This window comes from Olea europaea, chromosome 20, assembly GCF_002742605.1.
Source record: "Olea europaea var. sylvestris chromosome 20, O_europaea_v1, whole genome shotgun sequence".
Lineage (NCBI taxonomy): Eukaryota > Viridiplantae > Streptophyta > Magnoliopsida > Lamiales > Oleaceae > Olea > Olea europaea.
The window spans coordinates 18,498,141-18,520,536 of NC_036256.1; the positions used below are offsets into that span (position 1 = coordinate 18,498,141).

The following is a 22,396-nucleotide window of genomic DNA, read 5'->3' on the forward strand; positions in this document are numbered from 1 at the left end:
TTTTTGTTAGTAAAAAAAAAGGGAAGAGGGGGGGGGGGGGGGGGGGAGAAAAAAAAGAGAAGAAAGGAAAGAAAGCAAGAAAAAAAAAATATTATTATTGTTAGTTACTACAAAAACAAAAAACAAAAAAAAAAATACTTGGAGTTTTGATTTATTGTATTTTTATTTTATGTTTTTTATTATTCAATCAAGTCAAGTCCAATTAATTCTTGAGGTCCTTAGTTTCCATTAAAAAAAAAAATTCTTTGAATCCTTTGGTTCTACAATCTTTGATTTACATTCAGCTTAGAATTCCATAGGTTTCTAAATTCTTTAAGTTCACTATTGTTCTTTGGTGAACTTAGAAGAAAGCACCGAGTGGCAAAAGGCAGAGTGGTGAGTTTAATACAGGGGAAAGGCCAAAAACATGTGTGATTTTCGAGTGAAAATTGGTGAGGCGGAAAATTTCCAGTTTTAGGATGTCGAAAAGAGAAGATTGAAATTCAAGCCGATATGACAATCCCAACAATTTTTCGGAGGATATGATACGACGTTTTGAAAGAGTGCTTTGAGATTTAAAGGAAAAAATGGATACACAGGCAGCTTGGATGTCACAAATAGGTCTGGCAATTATTAATCTTAGTAAGGGACAACCAATAGAGGTGTCGAATGCTAGAGGACCGGGTAGGCGAGAACCTAGGAGGGTAAGGCGTGAGGAGTATGATAGTGATATGGATGATTATGAGGCTAATGACGTTGACTTGGGACGAACGAGGAATAGAGGTGTTAGGATAGAAAGGCAGGATAGACATAATGTTGGAGATGAAGTAGATGGTAATTTAGAAAATATTAAAATGATGATACCACAATTTTAGGAGAGAAGTGATTCGGAGCCGTACTTAGAATGGGAGAGGATGGTTTGATGTGATCTAGGAGTTGAGCCAGACGAAGGCAAGTGCGGAACGAGACTCATTGATAATCGAAGGCGGATCGATGACGCGATCAAGAGCAAAATGAGTGAAACAAGTGTTGGGATTATTAATTCAAGCAATCATTGATGGGACAATGTTTGCGCCGCAAAACGAGGCAACTTTCATGTTCGTGTCGAGAGCGAAATCGAAATGGATGGATGAAGAAATTAAATGGCAATCGGGACCAATTATGTGACCGCATAATTATTTTAGCCTTGCAGTCGCATGCCACTGCAGAAGGAGAAATTGGGCGCTGAAGATTTCTTCCATGCAACCGTATGGAAGTGTACAACGAAAGTTTCCTTTTTTCGAATTTTCCTCATTTTGTTAGATTTTTAATTTTTGCAAGATTCTCGTAATCTTTGACTTATAATTCTCGAAGTCTTACTAGATTTTAGGTATTTTTGGCAATTAGTATAAATAGGAAATATCTCGTTCATTTTTATTTTTTTTAACAAGACACTTTATACATTTTTTTGAGAGAAATTTCATGAAAAAAGCCTAATGTCACAGTGTACAGGCTCCCTCACATGCTGTGTGAGGGGGTGGGCGTGGGGGTGGGGGATTATTTTAAAAAAAAAATTACCCACCCCCATTGTATTCAGTCTGACTTGTACATGCCCTGTACAGTCAGCAACGTCCAAATTTCATAGAGAGACTATTGTGCTTTCTTCTTCACTCTTTAAAAAACTATTTTCAAAAGATGGTGACAATCAAATTATGGAAGGTACTAGCTAGGATGTGTACGTCCTTATTAACCTAATTTAATCCTTAATTAACAGTTTACAATCAATTTTTTATTTAACAATTGATATTCCTTATATGTAAATTTCTCTCGAGATAAATTGATTTTTTTACCTACAACCTAACTATATATCTATGAAGGTGCAAATTGGTAAAATACAATAAAAATCTAGAAAAAACTCTTATCTCCTATAGAATCTAGTGTTAGCGATTATCATGTGCTAATCTATATTGAACATCTTAGAAATAATATAAATCACCGACACATTTAAATTAGTTAAATGTATTCAAATTACAAATCTTACAAGAATCATTCATATTGTCATAGGAAAAAATAATTCTTAATTGTTGATGCCAAAAATAAAACATAGTACCATGGGCTGTATTAAAGGCCCAATATCATCATTTAATAAAAAAATGCTCAATGGCATGGTAACAAATTAATTGACTTGAGAAACGAGACTTCACAAGTTCATTGACTTGAGAAAGAAACAAAAAAGAGAAAGACTCAATTGTCTTCTAAAAAGAGAGGCAGCCATATTGAAATGACAATTATCTCGCTCATGAACATATTTGACTGGATTAAATATATGATAGGGTTATTTGATATTGTAAACATCGTTAATCAACGCGAAGAATTTACAGTTCTTGCTGCCAAATCTGGCGAGGAAACATCTAGAATCTAATCAAATCTATAATTTTCTTGGTGATAAATGGAAGATGTGTTGGTGCAAAGGCATATTTAAGCATTCTGTTCACATTATTCTGGGTTTTCTGCAATACTCTAGTAAAAAAATCTCTCTTGTTTAAAATCTTATATATGTTCCCTATGGGTTTCAATTTGACGATAAACTACCTCGATTTACCTTTTTCTAAGGTTTCCCGTAAGAACCCTAATATCCAAAATAATAATAATAATAATAATTGGCCAGGGTTTTATCATGTAGAAACAAAATAAAATTTACTCTCTGTTAAATTTTTACTATCTATGTTATGTACTTGTTTTATTTGTAGCTTGTACAAAGCGTAGTAATTAATTGGCATGGTAAAGTTTAGGGTTTTTTTTTTTTTTTTGATATCCAGATATCCCAACTTACACCAGACTAAATTCTAGACCCCCAAAACCCTTACCCCTAAAATCTTGGAGGGGGCAAATCGCTGGTTATGCCTCAACTAGATCGCGATTCCCCCCATTGCCTGTACACTTTTGCGCACAAGAGACCCTCCTCCACAGTGATTGCTCCATACCAAATATTTTGGCCGCAGGTTCCCACCAGGAATCGAACTCTGCACCCTGCCGCTGGAAGCAAGACAATGTTGATTAATCCACCAGATGAGCTGTATGTACTAGAGGGGTTTGGTTGAGCAATAATTTATATGATCGTAGCAATTTTCATACATCGGATTTTGCCTTTCACCGTTCATAAATTTTTTTGTTGATTGACTCCATATTTTTATAATTTTGTTGACTTCTTAATGTATTTTTATGAAATAAACATTATTTACATTAACTATTATAAGATATGTAATAAATTAAAAATGTTAAAAAATTGTAACGCCCCGGAAATTTTAGAATAAAAATGTATTTGTTTTATATGTTACATTTTTATATTTTGAGAAAAAAAAACGAGGACTAAAATGATGTAGGTATTAAACACATTTTTTTTATTATCTGGGTCAAAAATTAAAAAGTGATAAAGTAATAATAAGTATATTAATATTATACCCGTTGGATTGTTTGTAATTAATCATATATTTTAGGCTCGAGAAAAAATCGATTCGGATAATTCAGCACCAAGATATTACAACTTGAAAAAGTTTTTAAAAACTAGTATTTTAATTGAATTAAAAATCTTAAATGGAAATAGAGATACTGTCACACGTAATTAGAGTGTCCCATTTTGATTTTTGAAATTATAGCTTAGATGGGAGCTAGGGTAGGTTCCTTTTTTTAAATGATTTAGTTGCCTTGATTTTTGGAATTTGAACCGTGGGCTACCATGCGTTGTTTATATATAGAAAAGAAATAAATGTTGATTGTATGGAATACTGGGATTTAGACTGGACAAATATGACATATGTGCAAATTTTTGGCCTATTAAAAATTCATTTCTTTCCCATTCACACTTTAAATACCATAAATAGCATTATTCGTTTCTATACTATTCTTTTGACTCTGTCACGCGTATTTAGAAATTGAGTAAAACACGTTATTATGTTAGATAGCAAAAAGCAGAAAAATTTGACTACCACCTTTTGTGGGAGTCGGTCCCATATATAACCATAAATCACATTTAATTGAAGTAAACGTAAATGATAAACTTTATTTAATTGGCTTTCAATTATATTAAATTTTGATATGGCCCTATAAATATTAATTGAATTAAAAATCTTAAAGGGAAATAGAGATACTGTCACACGTAATTGGAGTGTCCCATTTTGATTTTTGAAATTATAGGTTAGATGGTAGATAGGGTAGGTTCCTTTTTTAAAATGATTTAGTTGTCTTGATTTTTGGAATTTGAATCGTGAGCTACCATGCGTTGTTTATATATGGAAAATAAATAAATGTTGATTGTATGGAACACTGGGATTTAGACTGGACAAATACGACATATGTGCAGATTTTTGGCCTATTAAAAATTCATTTCTTTCCCATTCACACTTTAAATACCATACATAGCATTATTCGTTTCTATACTATTCTTCTGACTCTACCATGCGTATTTCGAAATTGAGTAAAACACGTTATTATGTTAGATAGCAAAAATCAGAAAAATTTGACTACCACCTTTTGTGGGAGTTTGTACCATACATAACCGTAAATCACATTTAATTGAAGTAAACGTAAATGGTAAACTTTATTTAATTGGCATCATAATTTCAATTATACTAAATTTTGAAATTTTGATATGGGACCTATAAATATTTATTGAATTAAAAATCTTAAATGGAAATAGAGATACTGTCACACGTAATTGGAGTGTCCCATTTTGATTTTTGAAATTATATGTTAGATGGTATATAGGGTAGGTTCATTTTTTTAAATGATTTAGTTGTCTTGAATTTTGGAATTTGAACCGTGGGCTACCATGCGTTGTCTTTACATGGAAAAGAAATAAATGTTGATTGTATGGAACACTGGGATTTAGACTGGACAAATACGACATATGTGCAGATTTTTGGCCTATTAAAAAGTCATTTCTTTCCCATTCACACTTTAAATACCATACATAGCATTATTGTTTCTATACTATTCTTTTGATTCTGCCACTTGTATTTCGAAATTGAGTAAAACACGTTATTATGTTAGATAGCAAAAAGCAGAAAAATTTGACTACCACCTTTTGTGGGAGTCTATCCCATACATGATCGTAAATCACATTTAATTGAGGTAAACGTAAATGGTAAACTTTATTTAATTAGCGTCATCATTTCAAGAATACTAAATTTTGATATGGCCCCTATAAATACCCCCATTACGTCCAAATAATTCTCACCAAAAAAAAAATTAAAAAATACATATACTTCAGCACAATAATAAGCGAAAGTAAAAATCTGAAACGTGAGTTTGGTATTGCCTTGCATATTCATTCGAGTTAACAAGGTAATTTACTATGTGCAAGTTGTTCCGTTCTTGCAGTATTATGATTTTTTTTACGTGATTTATTTTATGAAATGGTAATTGACCTGCGGATCCCTATGAAATGAAATGAAATGTGAAATCTCCTTCGGGTCTTCTCAAATATGTTTGAGCATTCGATTGATCACCAATTGCTCTTAATGAAATGATGGTATGGAAAGTTACGAATTCATGTTTTTAAAAGTTATTATATTGTTTTGGACCACGTATCCTAATGAGTATAATCATTCAGTCTTTCAAATTTTAATATTTCAGGTCAGTACGGTCAATGTGGATGATAGTAAGCGGTGTGCGGGCTGCCAAATAAAATCTTTAGGGAAATATTCACGAATAAATTTGTTAAGAGTACATGGTGTGTTTTCTTTGTTTCTATTTAATGTTCAAAAGTTTATGACACTGTTTATTTTATTTAGTATTTAAGAGCTCATATAAATGTAAGGGTTTTAAATTTTCAATTAAATATTTCCGCATCAAGTATGTTTATGGAGTGATATCGATAACACCCCAAAATTTAAGTCAATAAAATTTGGGGCATTACAATAATAATGCAGCATCTACCAAAAAAAAAAAAAAAAACCTCTATAGTTATGCTGTAAGTAATTCTATTTGCAGTCATTCATTATCACAGTCGTCCTACATAATATACATGTGATAGTTAATGATTTGCACTAATCGATTCATGTATGTAGCAATTCTTATACTATTGAACAATCGTTTCATTTATGTAGCAATTCTTGAATTAAAAAAACATCCAAAAACTTTTAGTATACCTCTTGGATTGATCCATAGTGATCCTAAAATTTTGACGCCGTATTCCATGTAAATTTTTTTAATATAGTTATGTAAATTATATTGAGAAATTTATCATGCAAAAAATAATAAACACAATAATTGAATTTTTTTAAAGAAAAGATGAATTTGACGTCTTTTTTTGATACGTACGTTTGACGCATGTTTAACTGTTTTCGATGTTTATTTGGACCATTCGATATGACTACGATACGGTTCTCAAAACAAGCTTCTAGATGACGTGGGGGATTTGTGAATTTTTCTAACGTACGATCGTCAATGATTTATTAAAGTTAGCATAGTCTCTAAATTTTCGAAATACTAATTTAGAACGGCATATTTTGATGCACCGTAACTTTTGCTACGGTTGGCCATTTCGCACACCATTAACAAGCAAAAAATTAGGCTGCGAGCACTTCAAAATAGTATTAAAAATGCAATATTTTGATTTTATTTGGCATCCTGTAATAAATACATCAAAGTAAGCCATAAAGGGCAATTACAGATTTTTTCACATAATATATAAATTTGAGAAAAGTTGTATCTTGCTGTAAAGGGCTCAAAATAACTATAGATTTATTGAAGGAAAAAAAAAAAACAACCAAAATTTTTTTTGTGGGGTTGCTTGAACCCATATAGGTCCGCCCATGCCATTAGTGTTAGAATATCTCCAAAGAATTTCTTCATAAGCTTCATTGTATTTATTCTAGAGCAGTGCTCTAAAAAGCGCACTTAAGCGATGTGGATAAAGCATTCAGTGAGCATGAACTTAACGTTCGAATAGGCACGCTTTATTAATTATTTTTAATTTTTAAAAAAAATTATTTGACTTTAGTATATTGATTTTATTATTTTTGTAAAAGGCTTTTATTTGTTCAAGTTTGTATAAAGTCAAAATAATTTTATGTGATAAAGACTTAGATAAGATTTAAGCTAAGGTACTATATATATTACGTAATTATGATTTTGAGACTTATCGTATTTTTGAAAACTTCAAAGTACGTATAAAATTCCTATAAATCTATTAAGTAGAACTTTTCTAATTGAAAATTGAAATTATGAAAAATACAAATTAGTTTAGCTTTTCCATTTTGAAAACATGAAAATTGTGTAATTGACTTATTCTAAAAATTATTAAGTAAATATATTATTTATTAATTTTAGATGTTTAGTATATATTATGAAATGATTTTTAAAATGATTAACTATTAAAAATAATAATAAAAATAAATAATTCTTTTTTAAGCGTGAAGCTTGGCCTTCGTGTCTATGCTTTATAATTTTTAGAACACTGCTTTAGAAAGTCAAACCTCTTTTTAAACAAACTCTTTATAAGTAAAATTTAAAATAAAGAGTGGATACGACTCTTGATCAGTTAAGAAGTGCACTTTTGTCTTATGTTTTGCAGAATGTCGCTCGTGCCAAGGTTGTATGTCTTTACAGCCTACCCAATCCATTTGTACCTCATAGGGATTCTAACAAGGGAATACGCAAATCCCAAAAACAACACTTATAATGATAACGGGAATTGATTATTTAAAAAAGAAAAAGACTGTAATTAGTTTCACAAGCCTTTGTCTATCAATCGACTAAGAAAAGCCTAGGTCCCCGTGTGAATCTGTAAATTTGAGAAGCATCTCACAACGAATGGATGGTCCCTTATGCATTTATTATTTTGGAAAGGAAAAAAAAAGGGTACTCCTATCATAAAGAACCTCACATTTTGAGTGAGACAAGGTAGATGCCTCCCAGTAGTGGGGTTGATCGAATCGAAGTTTCGTTAGGTAACTATTGACCTGCAGTACTTTCCACTAAACTTCCATACTTGGTGGAGAAGAACAAATGTACACTTGCTTGTTGTCACGTTCTCTGTTGCAAATCTAGATCCCTTAACATATAACCCATCTAAGGGACAAAAGGTTGCCCATGAATAAAAACATCATCTAGACATTACTTCTTACTTTGATCTCCCCTACACCTCGGACATTCTCTGAGCCAAGAGCCACTGATTTAAAAAAATAATAATAATAAATCAATAAAATTAGTTGTTTTAATTATTATTTCGATACCGACAAGACCTAGCCAGATGCAAGGGGCGGACCCATGAAGGGTCATGTGACCCACCAATTTTCTAAAAATTGTTTCTTTATTTTTTAATGGTAAAAAAGCCCAAATCCACTGTAACTTGTAAGATTTGCTCATTTCCAGCCAGTTTTGACAAGATTTTTACTGTTGAATACCTAATCTCTTCTTCTTAATGGTCTTTCCAATTCAACATTTGCACCATCTTTTCCACTACTGAGTACTTTATTCCAATCTTTAGTGGGTATCATCAGAAAACAACTTTCTCTGGGCAAATTTCCTTGAGCATCTGGACCCAATAAGTCACTCATCATGGGAATTATTGTCCATTTTACACAATAAAAAATGCTTCCATCAACAAATTTTGAATAGACATTGTAGAAGAATATTTTGATCAAATCTTTCCCTGATTGTCCCAAATTGCACTTCTTGTTCACCTCATCCAGTAACCCCGGCCCAGGATGCTCGCGTTCCGGTAGGCATTCTCTAAAAGAAAGAGCAATGCCTCTGCTGGGGCCAGCGAATAGAATATAATTAGAGCTAATTTCAGGTTCCTCTTATCCTTATCCCCTTTCTCAACTTCTCCATAGTTATGGTGAATAAGCTTAATCATAAAGAGAACCACGTATGTTGTTCTACATGCAAGTTGTGGCCAATATTAAAGCTTCAAAACATTTACTGAAATGAATACTCATTTTGTATATTGAAGAAGAGGGAACTCTGAACTTGTCCATGTTGGAGTTGGCATCTTCTTTTGATCCCAGTTTCTCGTGCTTGTTTGCCTTATAGTCCCAACACCAATGATAGACCATGTCACATGAATGTAAAGATTCAAAAAATATAGGGAACTTTCTTGCACTATTGTATTGGTTGTGTGATCATAATGTTGAGATTGAGGCTATTGCTTTAACGAATGCACCTAAAAATTTCAAATTAACAGCACAACGAGTTCAAAAAGCTATTGTAAGTGCTATTGCTTAATAAAACTCTAAATGTGATTATCAATGATATTGGTGATGGTTTGTTTGAAATTTCAGTGGATGAATCACGAGACGTTTCAGTAAAAAAGTAAATGTTAGTTGTTATTCGTTATGTGAAGAATGGCCGTGTATTGGAACATCTTATTGGTGTCACACATGTTTGGAGTATCGCAATTGTTTTATTTAAGACTGGAATTGATCAATTATTCTCCAGACATAGCTTAAGTATATCTAATTTGAGAGGTTAAAAATATGATAGAGCTAGTAATACACGATGTGTGAATGTGGATGTTAGGATTTAAAATTTCATCTATGGACCCACTTTAATTAGCTAATCAAGATTCTTTACCTATTGTAGTGTTCGGTCGAAGTCTTTCAATGTATTCAATTTACCTCTCTCGAGTTTAAATTGATTCCATTTAACTAAGTCAATGTGAATTCAGATACACTTTAATATTGCATTAAATCTCTAAGAAACAATGTAACGACTGCATAAACTAGAAAATGTATCTCTTGACTTTTATACTATTTATTGAATTTTATTATGTGATCTAAATCTATAATATACCTCTCGATTCGTTATAGATTCACAAATCATCAAATTATTGACCAAGTAATCCAAAGCTTTAAATAACATAGATAAAATTAACACACATTAATTAAATTACTAAAATCTTGAGAATTAAAACAGGTCACAGATAAATTATATTGTTTGCCTTAACTAATGATTGCTAACTCTTACTAATGAAAGAAAAAGAATAAAAGAGAATAGAGTTTTTAATCAATTTTTTAAACCTTGATTATAGAATGAATTGAATCTTGTACCAAGAATCTTCTTCTTCAATTCCAAAATCTTGCGAGTCCTAATTTTTCACTCTTTGATCTTGATTTTGTTTATGTTTGTCTCTGTAAAATGTGTGTCCCATAAAAAGAATGATTAAAACTACATATAGAAATCCATAATAACTCTAAAAAGGAATCGTATTGCATCTCTAACGTGGAATTTGAGTGTAATAAGCAAATCATCTAAAGCTGGAATTTTCTTCAAATTTTGTGCATTTTGGTCCTCCATATTTAATTTTTATGCATCTCATATCCTCTTTATTCGCATGATAGGTCCTCAACTTCAAGCCTTGATTATTTGACCCACAATTCCGCAATTTTGTACTGCTTTGATTTAATTTCATCCAAACTTGTTCAACCCTAACTCAGTCATGAAATCACACACACACACACATATAAAATGATAAATAATAATCAAAATTCGAATAAGCGCATAAAATATACTTATTAATGACTTAATTCAAAATGATACATAAGACACCATCGTCTCTTCAACTAATTTTTTCATATAGAACATGGCCACGGGTGTGGAAAGGTGAGGTGGGAATGATAAAGGATACGTGATGCCCGGTAGGATAGCAATTATCCTATAGGCGTGTTGCGACTAATGATTCACACACAAGAGAACAAAAGTAAACGCCCAAAATAGAGAGAATTCTCTTAAATTTAACTGAAATTTTTATTAATAATGTAGAATTGACAAAAATTAACTCACAAGTCGGGTTAAATAGCAGCAAAATATGAAATTATGAAAAAATTATCAAAAATAGCAAAATCCCAACAATACACTGAAATATAATATGAAACGGAAGAAGTAAATTGCCAAAAATTTGACTCAATTTGAATTATCGTATAGAAAAAGAGGGCGCGTGTTTGGCATTAAAACACATTATTTTTTTCTTAGCCATTTTCAACCCACTTTTGTTGACCAAAGTGGGCCCCAGCTCTGCAACGTTTATGAAGATTTCCCAGTGCCAACCATGGTAATTAATGGACCCTTTTTTAATGGACAGAAACGCCCTCCAACAGCCACGGAAAATGACCAAAACATCCCTCACATCATTGCACTTATCCGCACTTTCAATTGGCTTGTGGTTGTGAAGGTAGTAACGTCATTTACTGCTGTACCATCCATAAGTCAACAACAACTTCAGGTTAAACGGTACATGTATGGGCTGACTTGGGTTGGTTCGACACGCTTGAAACTCTAGGATCTGACCATTGACTTGAGCAATTACTCTAAAGTGGGGGGTAGGGGTGTTCACAAGGCTAGAAGACTTGACCAATGACTTCAAGATCAGATAATATTGATGCAGTTTTAGAAAGTTATTGAAAGGGTGTTTTCTAAAACCCCAAATATGTTTCTGAAAGTGGAAAGTGCTCCTACTGGCCAATTCTTATGTCTTCTCTTGTGAATTGTGAGCCTTAGGCCTTGTTATAAAGACTCTACCCATGTGATGGAGAAGGCAGATTTTCATTCTTTCCTTTCTGGCTTCACGTTTTCCCTCTGGTTTTTCTTCTCTCTCTCGCAGCCAATGAACTGCTTATTGTTGGCTTTTACAATTTTATTACAAATCAATGGATTTCAAGGTTGTATTAAGGAGGAGAGAAGGGGTCTTCTGGAAATTAAGACATATTTTCGATTGATGAATGGTGAAGCAGACAATTCGCTTCTTTCTTGGATTCATGGAAAAGAGAGTAACTGCTGCAACTGGGTGAGAGTCACCTGTGATCGAACTACAGGCAGAGTGATCGAGCTCGATCTTAACAATTTACGTATTTTAAAACCTCTCGATCTCCCTTATTTTCTTAATGTCTCCTTATTTTCCCCTTTTAAAGAATTAAGAATTCTTGATTTGTCCGGAAATAAATTGTGGAGTTCTGCTAGTACTGGAGGTAATTTATTAGCCTGGTATTCGAATAAAACTTATTTATAATCAGAGGTTAAGTTTTTATTATGTGATAAACTCCGTCTTATGTACAGTTAGTTTACTTATAACTTTAGTAGAAGATCAATACACTATTGATGAAATCAATCAGTGCATTCTAAGCAGGTTTTATAAAATTGGTCCATTTGAAGAGATTAGAGAAGTTAAACCTTGCTTTTAATGAGTTGAACAACAGTATCTTCAAGTCTCTTGGCGCACTCAAGCCGTTGAAGTTTTTGAACCTCAGTGACAATAATTTTGAAGGGCTTCTTCCTGTACAGGGCACGTAAATTTGTATTAGAATATATTAATCATGCATGATAATTGGCATTTTATATAACGGGACAGATCCTCCCACTCATAAATTTAACATACTTATTTGACAAATAAATCATGACATTTAATTTAAGTCAATTCAATGCTCCGTGTGTATATCACTAATATCATGGGAGAATTGACTATAACCACTTGATATCCATAAGATATTGAGCGTAGGATTGACTTAAATTAAATGTCAGAGAAAAGTTTTCTTCTGATCTTTTATTCTTTATTGATTGCAGATCTATCGGCTTTGTGGAACTTGGAAATATTGGATTTAAGTCATAACTGGTTTGAGGTTAACCTCTCATTGCAAGGTGAATAAATTTAGACGTTTAGCATTCAATTGGTACACAACATTCGACACTACAATACATGTTTCTTCTTTAATCCCTATCCACTGTAGTCTAATTCTCCAATTATGGTATTTCTCAACATTTGGAATAAATCATAAACAAGTAATAAAGCTAAGGTACGTAGTTATTTCAATTTCAAGATAACTCTGTTTCATTTATAGTGAGGCACTGCTTGAGTAAGTAAAGTTTAGAAACTGGTCATATGGAAGATCAGATCATGAACATGAGTTTTAACCTTAATATCTTGATTTATTTGATGTGTAGTGGAATTTCTGCAGATACAGCAAGTTTATCCCAGTTGATAAAGTTGGAGCACCTAGATTTAAGCCATAACAATTTCGACAAGCACATTCTGAAGTCAGTGAGCAACCTAAAGGCACTAATATTCTTATCGTTACAAGATAATTATATGGATGGTCCAATTTCAAGTAACGGTATGCTATCATTTTTCGAATTGATTTCAAAAACTTCAAAACTAGATAAGAGGTGAGCAGAATTAAGAAATTTATTATGACATTCAAGTAACTGATCTTTTTGCAGAACTGGACAGCCTGAATAAGAATTTAGAAGTCCTAATTTTAAGAAGAAATTGTCTGACTGGTCCTCTACCCATTCAAGGTTCAGACAAAATCTCCCTTAAAGTATTAAGAAGAGTAAATCAAATTTCTTTTCCAAATATAAGGTAAAGTCTTGTCCATTAACTACATAGAATTTCCCCCTTTTTTTTGGCCAGATCTTATATCTTTCAAGAACTTAAAGGTCCTAGATTTGAGCAAGAACAATTTCAAGGGGAGCGTACCTCAAATTATCGGGCTTATGTCCTCCCTTTCGGCACTATCATTGGCAGAAAACAATCTTACAGGTTTCTTGCCCAGTAAAGGTACAAGATTAAATATATTGAGTCTATTCTACACATATTTACTTTAGGATAATTGCATTCCCGATCAAATCTTACACGTTTTCGCAAACTCTACCCAAATCTTTCAATTGTGGCATCCAAAGTACCAAACTTGTCATTTTATTGCAGTAGAAGGATGGATGGACGGATTCCATCCATTTGACCATTAGTTGACCAGAAAAGTTGATTTTCACCATGCTTTGACCAATTTTAAAAGGGTAAAATATTAAATTTACATTATTCCTTATTAAATAATTTACTTTTTCTTAATCCCTATGAAAATGAAAGTAGGTCTATCTTTATAGAATAGAGAAAATAGATTTTTTTTTTTTTTATATTAAAGATACACAATAGCATTAAATATTTTAATACATGGAAAATCTTGTTAATAGTTGATAAATACATTTTTTTTATTAGGAATTGATAATAGTTTAACGCATGTAAAATTGTGTGTAATAAAATCAAACTCCACTATATATATAATAAAATGATTTCCATTCATATCAATCTATGTCTTTTATCAAGAAAATTAAATTTCTATTCAAAAGGAGAATCTAAAATATGAGACATTATCGAAAACAATTGATTCTCTCAAAGGTATTTGAATGCTTGATGTTGTTAATCTATCGTTATATATGTTAGAGTTGGAGAATATTATTTTTAATAATAAATTAAGGAGTTGACATTTGTGATGTTGAAGAAAATGAAATTGGTACAATTAACGATTAAAAGAAAATGTTTTAGTATTTTATTTTATTATCATGAATTTGTTTATATATATATCGTACCCATACCGTATTATATTCAAATTACGTATCCAAATCCGTGTTTCTTAAATATCAAGCAACTTTCATAGTTGAGACAACGCTCAGTTCCCCACTACTTGTTAAGGGATTGGGGGTTTATGATCTATGCATGCTTTTGCTCAACTTTTGAGGACTCTTATTTCATACTCCATAATTTGCAGGTTTCTGTGAACTTAAAGGCCTTCAAGAATTAGACCTCAGTCAAAACGCCTTTGAAGGACCGCTTCCTCATTGTTTCACCAACTTGAGCTCTATAAAAGTTTTAGATCTTTCTATGAATCAATTCAAAGGAGACATTTCCTTCATAATATCCAACTTCACATCCCTGCAATACATGAGCCTAAAGGATAATGAATTCGAGGGTAAATTATCACTTAGTTTATTGGCCAATCATTCTGAGCTGGAGATCATTGAACTGGGGAATATGGGAAAAATTGATGTTGAAACCGAAAATTCAAATTGGACCCCAAATTTTCAGTTGAAAGTTCTTCAATTATCCAATTGTAACCTTAATAAACTCAGAGGCAATATCCCCACGTTTCTTTCACACCAGTACAGGCTAAAAGTGGTCGATCTCTCCCACAACAACCTGCGAGGAAATTTTCCTAATTGGTTGCTTCAGAAAAATGCAGGATTAGAAGTTTTGAACTTAAGAAACAACTCTCTTGTTGGCCAGTTATCACTGCCTCCTCATCAGAACAATAGCATTTGTTGGTATGATTTGTCAAACAACCACTTGACTGGACAGGTAGGGGAAGACATGGGAAGAAAGCTTCCAAGCATTGAATATCTTAATCTATCTAGAAACTATTTCGATGGTACCATTCCATCCTCATTCTGCAACATGTCGAACTTGGGACAATTGGACTTGTCTTTCAACTTCTTCTATGGGGAAATACCAAAAGAACTCATTGCAGGATGCATCGATTTATATGCTCTCAAAGTATCCAACAATAAGTTCGAAGGGGAAATATTGGCTACTACCTTCAACTTGACAAATATAAATTATTTAAGCCTAGAGGACAACCACTTCTCTGGAACTGTGTCAAATGTTATTGCTAGGAGCTCTTTCATGAGAATGTTGGACATTAGCAACAACAATATCTCAGGTGAAGTCAGTTGGATATCTAATATGACACAGTTATCAACTGTCCTCATGTACAATAACTTCTTGAGAGGCCGGTTACCGTGTCAACTAGGGAAAACCTATTTTTTAGACATCTCACATAACTCTCTTTCAGGACCTTTACCATCTTGCTCGAACAATCTGGGTTATATAGTTTTACAGGGAAACAAGTTCACCGGACCAATACCATATGCTTTTCTAAATTCATCATATCTGCTAACATTGGATATGAGGGATAACCTTCTGTCTGGTACGATCCCCAACTCATTGCAAGCACTCTCCAACTTGAGGGTTCTTCTGTTGGGGTCGAATCAGTTGAATGGCTCCATTCCCAACCACATATGTAATTTGAACAAAGTCTCCCTGATGGACCTCTCCCACAACAAATTCTCAGGGATTATTCCTCGTTGCATCAATAACATCTCTTTTGGGAAATTTGGTATGTACGATCAAATATACATCTTGACTAACTTCTACTTTGAAGTGGAAAAGTCTACAACCTGTACATATGGGAATTTCTTGGTGAGGATTCATGACTATGCTAATGTAGCGGAATACACAAAATTAGTTGAAGTTGAATTCGTTACAAAAGGAAGGCCCAGATCCTACGTGGGAAACATCATCAACTACATGTCAGGATTGGATTTGTCATGCAACAATCTAACAGGAGAAATCCCACATGAAATTGGAGATTTGGGTTCACTTCATGCGGCAAACTTGTCTCATAACCATCTTAAGGGTTCCATTCCTAAAATTTTCTCTCATCTTTCCCAGATAGAGAGTTTAGACCTTTCCTACAACAGATTGAGTGGAGAGATTCCACCAGAATTGCTGAATCTCCACTTTCTGGAAGTGTTTAGTGTGGCTTATAACAACTTGTCAGGTAAAACTCCTGAAATAAAAGCACAATTTGGGACTTTTGACAGGAGCAGTTATGAGGGAAATCTATATCTTTGTGGACTTCCACTAGAAAATAAATGCTCTTCCATCGGGGAGTCACCAAAATCATCATCCAGTTCAGAAGTAAAGGACACGAAATGGTACAAAATAGATATAGCAGATTTTTATCCCACTTTTATTGCTTCCTACATCATGTTCTTTCTAGTATCCATTGCTGTTTTGTATATGAATCTCTCTTAGCAAAGGTGTTCAATTTGTGGAGTTGGGATGCTATGAGTTCTAGATGATTCTGTACCTCTTATATGTAAATTTGGGATACAAGTGAAAGGTCTGTAGCTGGTAATTGATAGTTACAAGTCTCAAAATAAACATCTGCTTGTAATCCTCTTTCTTTCATTTTTCTTCCCCTATCAATAGCTCCCCTTTTGACATTTACCATTTGTATGATGTATAGACAATTTTTTGTCTATACAGTCTCTTTGTATTCATTAGATGGTTAGTCGAGCTTTTATGCACATCCTTGGAGCTGTTATCACTACCATTGGGAGCACAGACTTGTCCATAGCCCCAAGCCAATAGTGTGCAATAGTACTTTTTTGTTTAAAAAGGTTGTGCAGTTCGACAACATGATACATCAAAATTTAATGCCATCTTAATCACAAGAAAAAAGATTCATCTTATCAATCCAAAACCACCAAGAAAGATGGAAAGTTTGTTTTCTACATTTTGACTTCGAAAAAAGGAATAGAATTATTACCTGGTGGAAGTTTGTCCCGGTTAAGCATGTCCTCTAGTATTGCCTCGTACTCCCTAGTATCCTTCAGATGCCCATGTTCAACAGCCTCTGCAATCATGTCATCCCACTTCTCGTCATTCATGTTAAAGTATGGATCGCTTGCCATTTTCTTCACCATAATATCCCTTGCATTGTACAAATCATCAATCTATTCATCCGTTTCATGGCCCTCCTCAAAATCTGATTCAAAATCTTGGTCTTTAACATTATCTATTTGCTGCATTTGAAGCTCTTCCATCAACTCATCATCTGTGTCATCATGCTTACCAGAAATCCTCCTCTTTAGAATACTCTCAAGGATTAACGGGAGTGCATCCTCATTGGAATTCTTGAAGTAGTCCTCTATCTGCACTTTTAAATCTGCAAATAAAATATTCCGAATAAAGCTGCAAACAGTTGGTTCTTGAAACACACCAAATATCTGACATGTTCCGGGGGTTAATAATATGGAAGAATGGCCAGTATTACAAATTCCAGAAAATTCAGATTTACACTGAAATGATTTATCTTAATCTATAAAACATAGATGAAACAGGTAGACTAGCATTAGTAAGTCCATGATTACTCAGCAACCGAGTCAACATCAAAAGCTTTATATCCGAACAGCATATTGTGCAATCTACTTAATCTCGTTTCCAAAAATATAACCACTAAAAGCTAGTAGAGCACTAGAGCTTGAAACTTTTAATTGACTGAATAATCATACATGAAACAGGAATCAAACTGCACTTTTAACAGGTCCAATTTTCTCCAACGTTATTAATGCACGTATTCCTCCAAAAATCGTAATAAACTATCTTATTAATATAAAAAAATTCCTTTTCTTCTTGAAAAAATGAGCTTCAACAGCTACCCAATAAAACAAAATACAGTGCAGTTTCTTTAGATCTCAAATGTGAATTAGACGTACCAGGAAATAATTACATTATTTTGATACCACAAAAACTAAAATAATTTTCAATTTTGTACCTTTATTAGTTACATCTTGGACCTCGGCGGTGACTTGTTTCTTCTCTTCAGGCTCGGTAACTCTAGATTCAGATTCAGGCCTTGAATCTTGGTTCGACTCTGCTATTTCTTTGGGGGCTTCATTTTCAGGAAAAAAATCACGTGGAGAATCCAATGGAAAATCAATTGAAAAGGAAGAAAAACAGATCCAAATGGCAAATGAAGAAGGAAGAAGGTAGCCAACAGAATTTCCAGAAGTTGAATGAAGAAGTGATGCCGTTTTATGCTAACGGGAACGACACCGTTTTGGGAATTGAATAAATTGTAAAATGTGCTAAAAAAAGGTTATTGGTTTTGAAGTGTTAAACACGTTTTCTTTACACACAGAGAATTAGATATCCATAATCTATATCTATAATATATTAAATATCATATGAGGGAAGAATTATTTTTGGACGATTCTACCCCTACTATTTACGTGCCTTATTATGATTCAATTATTTATTTAAATGCATGTATAAGGGTGTCCATAATGTAAAATGGAAGTGTAAGACCTGTCAATGGAAAATATCGAAATGTGAACGATGAAATCGAATTGTCTTTCACAACTACAACAGAAGTAGAAGAGATTGAAGAACATATATGCTATAAGATATCAAACTCTTTTCTTCAATTCAATGAAGTATCAGATTTTGCTAGCGGAGATATCGTGATTGGTAATTATATTTTTCGATCAAATGCATAATTTACAATCATGTTCAGAAAGTTTTACTCATTATTAATTCTAAAATTCAAAATACTCTATCCACATTTTATATAAGGTACTATTTTATTAAGCTATTTATTTATTGGAGAGGGGGGGGGGGGACACTCCACATGACATTACTGAAAGCATTGGTGTAGAAATTCATGATATTTAAGGTTGTCCATTGGCTAATGAATCGATTCTAGCCCTACCACTTACGTGCCCTATTATGATTCAATTATTTATTTAAATGCACGTATATCATCATAACGGTGTCCATAATGTATTTATACTTTATTATAGTTTTGGGGGCTATTCCATGTACACTTCATAAAATTTTGGAGCTATTTAATTATTCTAGGAGCCACACATATAAAGTGATAAATGCATGCATGAACCAAAAACATTAACTGCATCAATTTTTCATTTTCATAAAAGTACTCACACACACAAACATTATTAGATTCACATACATACCTTTCTTCACCATGTGGCTTTTTGTGACTGAAGACGACATCAACAGTTTACCTTGCTTTCAGGTATTTCACATTAGTTCTTCCCTACTGCTTTCATTGGTTTCTCACTGAAGCATTTGTATGTTTATTTCATTAGAATGAAACTTTGATAGCACTCAAAGCTCCACATGGCACCACTTTAGAAATTCCAGATCCTAGTGAGGTTAGTTTTTTTTTTTTTTTTTTTTTTTTTTTTAAAAAATTTTTTTTTTTTTTTTTTTTTTCTTCTGAAAAAGTGAACAATAACTTAGAGCCAAGTATTGCAGAAGAATTTGTACTGCATATATACTCATGAATTTCCTTGATTTGTTCAAGCAATTGATTATCCACAGAGGAGATACAGAATAGTTCTCTGGAGCACTATGGAACCTATAAATGTGTACCTTGTCAAGTACTACTTTTCTGTAAGAAAGTGCATTCATTATTATCTTCAACTTTTTATCAAGGTTTACCCTCGACCGTAAGTGAGAAAATTGATTGACTGACATCTGTTATGTTTTTAATTTGTTTCTGATTATCTTTCCACCAAAGTAATTTGGTCAATTTGAAGAAAAAATTGAGGAGATGAATGAGGTCGAGGTGCAACCAAGCATCACTTTAGCTGCATGTACACTTCATAAAATTTTGGAGCTATTTAATTATTCTAGGAACCACACATAAAGTTATAAATGCATGCATGAAGTGAAGACATTAGCGGCATCAATTGTTCATTTTCATAACCAAGGAACTCCCACGTAAATGCATGCATGCATGAACCGAAGACATTAACTGCACGAACCATTTTAATTTATATATGTGAAATTATTACATGAACCAATGATTCTCCCCTCGTGAATTATAATTTATATACCTTTCATCTAAATATATATAAATTATAATTTTCCTATCTCCATTGATTTAAATTAATTAGATTTCATGTTCATGAATTATTTGACTTTTCTCAATCTCGATCTCAATCTCATGAGTTTTAGATGTAAATGAATTAATCACTTAACTATTTATTATTATTATTATTATTATTATTATTTACAAATTAGTTGTTGTTACATCTCAATCATCAAATATTTTGCTCTCCCGCATCATGGAATCAAAGGTTATAAGAGATTTATCGGCGTATGAAAATGATTGGTAATCAAGAAGTTTATGTCACAATCTTTGATGCCTCTGAATCACTCAAAAAAATATAGTGTACAAAGATATTCTCATTGAATAAAAAGTTAATTTCACATACATAATTTCTCACAATTATCTCTCTAATTCATGCATTTTCAAATATTATTTTTACGCACTTATAAAGCATTTCAAAACAACGTGCAATGCACGTTTACTTTTTACTAGTATTCAGAAATGTATGGCTGGGAAGGTAGCTGGTGTAATATGATATTTTCAGTGGAATTTGTTGAAATCGTTCAACGGCTTTACTCTTCCCTATTCTTCTTATTTCTCATTTTTCCCCTTCCCCATTTTGCTTTCTATTTTAATTGGTTCCATATTCAGCTAACCCAACTGGAAATCATCCCATTTCTGAAATGTGTGTAACAGTGTGTTACAGTGTTTGTGAAGTTGTAGGTCGAGTCCGACCGTGACAAAAATTGAAATCTCGAAGAGAAGCAATGGATTACCTATGCATTATTTGTACTGAAAATGGCACAATCATTTGTTATAGATTCCTAGATTAGGATTGAGATTGTGCGAGAAATGAAGACTTCGAGCATAGAGAGAGACATTTCTGAGCAGAGCCCCTCTCGTAGTGACGTTGTTTTAGGCTTTTAGTTTCTGGGTACGACAATTGAGAAATGTGCTTCATCTAAGATCAAAAATTAGAAAGATAAAAGGGGAAAAAAAGTCTTTTAATTTGGATTAAATTTCCTGTTTTAAAAATGATCGACCCATCATTTAACATCAAAGTATGAGTTGAATTCTAATTTTATAACAGAATATCGAATGTTTAAATTTAACTGAAATACAATAATTTAATTGCTATAAATTAGAAATGGGCGATCCAATTGAGATTTACATGAAAGTTAGGTGACCAAAATTACAAAAAGAAAATTTAAGCCTCTTAATTTGGATTAGATTTCCTCGATTTTATTTTTCAATATTTTCTTTTTGAAAGAAATTGCATTATCTATTTAATTATAAATTATATTATTACTAAAATTATTAAATTGCATTTACTAATATTTTTTAAAAAAAATTTACACTTAATACAACAATTGAAAAAGATATTACATTTTACATAATATTTGTATGGTCCCTATTATTTTCAAAATACATTTTTCTCTTTCTTATTTTCAAACAAACATTCTTCATTAAAATAATATTACACAAAAATTCAAAAAAAATTCTTATTTTTTAACCACACATTCTACATTAAAATAATATTCTAAAATAAGTTTTTGACAGGTAAAATGGGGCTCAAACATATTAAGGGGTTGTTTGAGCCCCATTTTTTAAAAAAAATGTATTTTGGAATAGTGTTGTGATAAAGAATGTGTGGTTAAAAAATAAGGAAAAGTTTTGAGTTTGCGTGTAATATTATTTTATTAAAAAATATGTGGTCGAAATGATGTCAAATTACTGTTGAAAGATGTATTTTGAAAAAAAAAAAAAAATGGAGCTCAAACAAGGCTAAGTACGAAATTATCCACAAGGGCACATAACATAACCAAGTTTACCAGAAATAATTATATATATGAAATGCACTAAGAAAATTATAATTTCCATATGACTAATAAATATTCAAATCTACATTTTTCCTTAGATGACCTTTAATGAATTGTTATTATTGAGAAACAAAATTGATTCTAATTAAATCGATACCTTAAATTCTGCACAAATTTTAATGGTTGATGCAAGAATATATTAATCAGGATGCACAATTCTAAAACAATAACTCTTGCAGTACATAAAATGGTGTCGATAATGGTCCAGAGTAAAAGCAGGGATTTAAAATTATTGCTGACGTGGAAAAGGAAGGAACGCACCGCAGCTGAGGCAACCGTGAGTCAAAATGGAAAATTAGAAAA

The 22,396-nt window shown here is 32.5% G+C and overlaps 1 protein-coding gene across 5 annotated transcripts; it reads left to right on the forward strand.

Annotated features, from left to right (window-relative positions):
• Positions 1-10,795: 10,795 nt before the first annotated feature.
• Positions 10,796-18,710, forward strand: LOC111369898 (LRR receptor-like serine/threonine-protein kinase GSO1). 5 transcript variants are annotated; one of them, XM_022991610.1, is made up of 8 exons: positions 10,796-11,927; positions 12,086-12,241; positions 12,520-12,594; positions 12,912-13,067; positions 13,174-13,251; positions 13,367-13,513; positions 14,499-16,503; positions 18,180-18,710. In XM_022991610.1, the coding sequence occupies exons 1-8, from the start codon at positions 11,489-11,491 to the stop codon at positions 18,211-18,213; spliced, it is 3,090 nt and encodes a 1,029-aa protein (XP_022847378.1). In that variant the 5' UTR covers positions 10,796-11,488; the 3' UTR covers positions 18,214-18,710. The 5 variants fall into 5 exon arrangements, with proteins under 5 accessions (XP_022847378.1, XP_022847377.1, XP_022847379.1 ...); XM_022991609.1 differs by lacking the exon at positions 18,180-18,710 and having other exon boundaries at positions 14,499-16,798; XM_022991611.1 differs by lacking the exon at positions 18,180-18,710 and having other exon boundaries at positions 10,796-11,807; positions 14,499-16,798.
• Positions 18,711-22,396: the final 3,686 nt, after the last annotated feature.

Excerpts from the sequence above, each read along its gene's own strand:
- LOC111369898 (XM_022991609.1), top strand. The coding sequence starts at position 11,489 with ATGGAGAAGGCAGATTTTCATTCTTTCCTTTCTGGCTTCACGTTTTCC. Across the intron at positions 12,242-12,519 it reads AGGGCTTCTTCCTGTACAGG|ATCTATCGGCTTTGTGGAAC; the intron begins GCACGTAAATTT and ends TATTGATTGCAG. Across the intron at positions 13,514-14,498 it reads AGGTTTCTTGCCCAGTAAAG|GTTTCTGTGAACTTAAAGGC; the intron begins GTACAAGATTAA and ends CATAATTTGCAG.